We start from the raw sequence: 5,153 nt of genomic DNA on the forward strand, positions 1-5,153 counted from the left end.
AAAACCCTTAGAAAACTAAAGAAGTTTACCTCCAGACCCGGAGAAAAGCAGACAACTTTAGAAAAATCTCTAGATTGAAAACCGTAAAGAAGATAAAAACCCTAACCTCCTGAAGTCCTAAGCCCCAAGGCTGAGAAAACCTAGACCTAGGGCACAAAACCCTAGATAAAAACTAGAATTAGGGCACAAAAACCCTAGATCTAACCCTTTACACCAGATATCTGCTGGTCAACGTTCGAATCAGAGAGGTGAAGAGAACCAGTTCTGATACGGGCGAGCTCTCGAAGGCTCGGGAATCCTGGACCATCCGGCCTGGTTTGAATTATTTCTTCCTCTATCTTTTTTCTTATTTATACTGTTTGGCTTTTTTTATTTATTTTTTATCCGTTAACTTGTCTTAAAAATCGTATTTTAATGCTCTAGATCATGCTGGCTCTACCACATATCTGAGACTAGATCTACTTATTTTCGGGCAAATTTGGCCTCAGATCTTCGATCTGTCTCACTTTCTCTACCACTTTATTTACATCTTTTTAATTAGTTTAAGGTGTAAAAATTTGAGAGATCTTCAATGGAAGATCTGTCAGATTTTCATCGTAAACAGTATGATGACCCAATAGTCGAAAATTCGAGACAAAAACCCTACAACTAGGGGGCTGAGTTTGTAAAAAAATCAGTTTAAAAAGTGTGTGCAAAGAAAGTATCCCATTCTACTTCGACAAATCAATTGCACACGTAAAGATAAACAAATACCCCAAAACTAGGGTAGTAAAAAAAAAAAAAACGAGTGGCGGGAGGGGCAGAATGAGAAAAGGAACAATAAACAAGAAAAGAGAGAGCCATATGTTTATATGTACTTCAAGGTCCATAATAATCACAAAAAAAAAAAAAAAAAAAGGAGGAAAGAAGAGGGAAAAAGAAGAAAGGTCACATCCTGGACCCCAAATCCTCCTCAACCACTGGTGTAGGAGTGCTCACCTCTCTCTCCAACCTCTGTCGTACCTGCCTCTAACTCCTCGTCATCCGAGTAGACGCCTGAGATTGCGACTGATTCCGAGTAGAAGATGGTAGCAGCACCCTCATATAAGGATTCGCGTCAGCCAAAGAAGGGTTACCACCCATGGCCAATAGAAGCCTCAACAATTTGCCACTTTTGTCTATAAGACCTTTCACATCTTCCAAAAGCTCATGGCATCCATCTCTGGCTGGATCCTATTAAACCAAAGGCACGACATGAGAGAAGTTGAAAAAAAAAAAAAAAAGGAAAAGAAAAAGGAAAAAAAAGAAAAAAAAAGACAAAGGGATAAAGAAGGAAAACGTACCCTCTCTGATCGGTAGCGATCTAGACGTCTCTCTAAATTTACAATGAAGACGGGAGATGGTCCAGAAGGGTGGGAACAACAACAGAAGAAGACGATACCTATCGTAGTCTCTCCAGCTCGGCCCGAACTCTCTCCAGCTCATCCCTGATTGTATCTCGCTCCATTTCTGCCATGTCCTTCACCTCTCTCATCCCCTCAAAGTCGTGGTGAAGACTCTCGAGATCCTCTGCAATCGAATCTCGCTCCTCTATCGCTGAATCACGGTCAGCATGAAGTGAGGCGACTTCCACACCAGAAAATTGATTCCTGCCAAGATAGGCAGTCCACAGCTGTCGCATCATTCCCTCACCATGATTAGTCAGGGCGGCCACATCCCTCAAAACGACCTTGTATTTCTCCTCATATAAAGACAAGGAGATGCTCCCCTCTTCCACCTCACCGATAACATGAGCAATCCTGTCCCTCCACTCCTCCATCCAAGGAGTCATCTCTCTCATGTAGACATCCTCATCAGCCGTACTGATCATAATTGGAGTCCAAGGTGGGGTAATCTTTAACAAAGACTAAGGAAGGCCAAACTGACGACGTACTTGACCCGAAAAGTATGGCATCACCAAGAACATATAATCAAATGGGTCGTTATCCTGAAAGTCCGAGAAGACACAACATAGACTGATGGGATAGGGTCGACTCTCATAGGAGTCCAGTCGATCTGGAAAAGAAAAGAAGACAAGTCAACTCAAAGAGTGGGATCCATCATTCAGAGGAAGGAAAAGAGAGTCATGATTTACCTCTCCGGCAGCTTGGGTATCCAAGAACAACGAATAATACATTCTCGAAAAGATCTCCTCAGTCTCCCACACTCCATATTACCAGCGATGAATAGTCGGAAATGACAGTGCTGGTCGACTTGAAAGTGGGTGAGGAAAAGTGATATGTTCCCACTCCCAAACCTAGAGAAGAATTGAACAATCCCCCGAATAGCAGGCCCCCTTGGCGACACTACAAAGATGATGGTGTAACCAGCCCACAATCGCCGGACCCCAGGCCACTTGCTCAAGATAATCCAGCCTTCTGATCGCCCAAATCATCGATAAATGAGCTCGACCCTTGGATCGATCAGGAAACAAAAACTCATTGAACAAATATGTGAGAAAAGCCCACAAGGAACATCTCTCACCGTCTGAAAGTGGCCCATGATCGATGGTCAAATCCACCTCTTGTCGGATCACCTTTGGCTCATCCTCGATCATGGCCCACTCATGCGTATCTCGAATCCTCTCTCTCTCTTGCTCTCGCCACTCCTCGTCAGAAAGCAACGTTGGAGGAGGTACCGCATCCATATCTACATCGTCAAGCTTGGGAGAGTCACACTCAACTCCCTCTGGATCACCTGATGACCGGACACTCGACTCTGCCAAAGCCCGGACAGCCACTCTAGTTGGACGATGGCTAGATTCGCCTTGAACCGACCCACTCACACCAGGACCCCTCGACTCACTGCCCTCCTCCATAGGGGCCTTCCCTCTATGGGATGGCCTGCTAGCAGCGGAAATCGAAATGTGAGGAGCACGACCACCTGTCATCCCTTCTAAAAGATGGGAACACGGGTAAATTCCCACCTTAGCTTCCCAAGATGGATCTTTGATTCACTCATGCCCTTGATCTTTTCGTAAGGAATACCAAGCAATTCCTTACAATCAGAGGCATAACTAACAAACGACTTTGGAGTAATACTCAGAAAAGGCTCACCTCACTCTAAACCCCAAGAATCCGGATAACATCCTCAAGAGTTAGAGCAAGTTCGCCGCATTGTAAGGGAATCGAGCCAGTCTCTGGTCTATATCGAAGGCATAACTTAGAGATCAAAGCACAATCCAAGTTAAAAGGCCTGATCCTATAGACCTCCCACAAACCAATCTGGGCAAGAGCCTGCCTTTGCCCAGGAGTCAATAATTTTGCGCATTTACGGATAGTAAATAAGTGGGGATCTACAGTCAACATAGAACCCTTGCAAAATAAATTAAAATAAAATAAAAATAAAAAAATGGGGAGAAAAACCATCAAGCTTTCAAGCATCAAACACCAAAACAAAAAGATGATAGATATATATATATATATATATATATATATATATATATTTATATATATATATATATCACCCCACAGCATGGGGATTTCCATTTGGGGCCATTTTGGTCATTTTGCGCTCAGTAATAAATAAAAAAAAAGGAAAAAAAAGGTCACCCTATAATAGGGGCAAGAGCAACAAAACCCCTGCAAAAAAGTAATAAATAAATAAAAAGGGAGAGTAGGGGGGTTCTGATCATTTTGCACTCAGGGGTAGTTTGGTCATTTAATATCCAAAAGGCATTATGGTCATTCTGCCATCCTTAGAAATAAGGGGCAATACTAATCACTCACAATTACCCTCAAAAAGAAGAAATTACACTCAGGGGTTTTCTGGTCATTTTGTGCTTAGGAGTATTTTGGCCATTCTACCCTCAAGGCCCTTTTTCATAGTCTGAAGCAAGAAAAGATGATAAAGAAACTTTTGACCCGAACACATGAACTGAGAGACTTTGTTTAGCACAAGAAGTTAGGATTCAATCCAACTCTTGACCATTCAAGCATTTAACCAAACTCTTTACAAGCATCTCAAAAGCAATTTCAAGAGTAGAATCCACATATGTTCGGTCAATCTTTCGAAAAAATGTCCAACCACAATAGAAATATTCCATGAAACCTTTACAAATCATATTCTACTTTGATATTTGGGGGAAGGAAATCATCATTTTTACTGAGCCAAAAGTGGCATGCCACTTTCAAAACAACCCAAAGAGAGGACAACCCCAATTTTCACTAAGCCATTTCAACAAACATATCATGGTTATATTCAAGCATTCTTTGAAGCAAAAAAATTGGCATTAAAATAAGTTTTTTACCAAAAGTGAAAACATGATAATCAAAATTTTTTAAGTGAATTACAAAATTTAAACAAGTTTCTCAAAATTTGAAAAAAGAAAACCATTGTTTTACTATGCCAAAATTAGTGGCACGCCAACTCAAACACCACCCAAATGGAACTAAGCTAATATTCAGTAAGACATTTCATCAAACATATCAAAAGCATGCACGTGTACCTTCTCTTGGTGTTTTGACTTGGAAATATGATCCAAGCCAAGCGTCCATTGACGCTCTCAGCGTTCCATTTTCGACCACCTATGAATGAAATAAGATTGCAATGAGGGAGTTTGATGTAGAGAGGGAAAGTGGAGAAAGAAAGATAGAAGCTTAGAGAGAGAAAGATGGGAGGATCAACAGAGAGTATGTATTTGTGGTTAATTTAAAAAGGAATGGGTCCCTCTCATGGCTTCAATTTCAGCAGCTAACTCTCTTCGATTTCTTTTCACAGTGCTTCTTCTCTCAAAAAATCCTCATCAGTGTAAGGAAAACATCAATTAGCAATGCATCCCAAGTAAAACGGGCCTAATTTGGAGTTCTCCTAGAGTGAGTAGAATAAAAAATCTAATTGTGGCTTTGACTTGGAGAAATTCCATCTTCATAAGTGGTGCCAGTTTTCTCATTTTTTTATCGTATATGTAAGGCTTTGAGTGCAGTTTGTTTCTTCTTTTTGTCTCGTCTTTTCAATGTAACCATTTGCTCTCAAAAGAGCTATTTGGACCATCACCTCTAGTTTATTTTAAATTGAAAAAAAAGAAAAAGGGGGGTTTGTGCAAAACGATTGTTGTTTTCTTTTAAAATAATAATAATAAAAATAAATAAATGCATGGGGGACACCACTTGTGTCGCCCAAATCGTTCGGCTCAA

At 40.9% G+C, this 5,153-nt stretch overlaps 1 protein-coding gene across 3 annotated transcripts; it reads right to left on the bottom strand.

Moving 5' to 3' along the window:
• Positions 1–820: 820 nt before the first annotated feature.
• On the bottom strand, positions 821–4,852 carry LOC110006577 (uncharacterized). 3 transcript variants are annotated; one of them, XM_088871026.1, is made up of 4 exons: positions 4,466–4,852; positions 2,503–2,913; positions 2,114–2,396; positions 1,885–2,034 (listed from the first exon to the last, which is right to left on the bottom strand). In XM_088871026.1, exons 1-4 carry the CDS (start codon positions 4,512–4,514, stop codon positions 2,016–2,018), a joined length of 762 nt encoding a protein of 253 aa, XP_088727152.1. In that variant the 5' UTR covers positions 4,515–4,852; the 3' UTR covers positions 1,885–2,015. The 3 variants fall into 3 exon arrangements, 1 of the variants encoding a protein (XP_088727152.1); XR_016058733.1 differs by lacking the exons at positions 2,114–2,396; positions 2,503–2,913 and adding an exon at positions 821–1,212 and having other exon boundaries at positions 1,323–2,034; positions 4,466–4,666; XR_002279618.2 differs by lacking the exons at positions 2,503–2,913; positions 4,466–4,852 and adding an exon at positions 821–1,212 and having other exon boundaries at positions 1,323–2,034; positions 2,114–2,492.
• Between the last annotated feature and the right edge of the window lie 301 nt (positions 4,853–5,153).

Source organism: Amborella trichopoda, chromosome 7 (genome assembly GCF_054954075.1).
Source record: "Amborella trichopoda isolate Santa Cruz 75 chromosome 7, AtrichopodaSantaCruz75HAP2 v2.0, whole genome shotgun sequence".
NCBI classification, from domain to species: domain Eukaryota; kingdom Viridiplantae; phylum Streptophyta; class Magnoliopsida; order Amborellales; family Amborellaceae; genus Amborella; species Amborella trichopoda.

Coding starts and splice junctions, on each gene's coding strand:
- LOC110006577 (XM_088871026.1), bottom strand. CDS start 4,514: ATGGACGCTTGGCTTGGATCATATTTCCAAGTCAAAACACCAAGAGAA. Junction 2,914..4,465: donor AGTCAAAACACCAAGAGAAG/GTACACGTGCAT, acceptor CCCATCTTTTAG/AAGGGATGACAGGTGGTCGT. Junction 2,397..2,502: donor TCATGGGCCACTTTCAGACG/GTGAGAGATGTT, acceptor TTGGGCGATCAG/AAGGCTGGATTATCTTGAGC.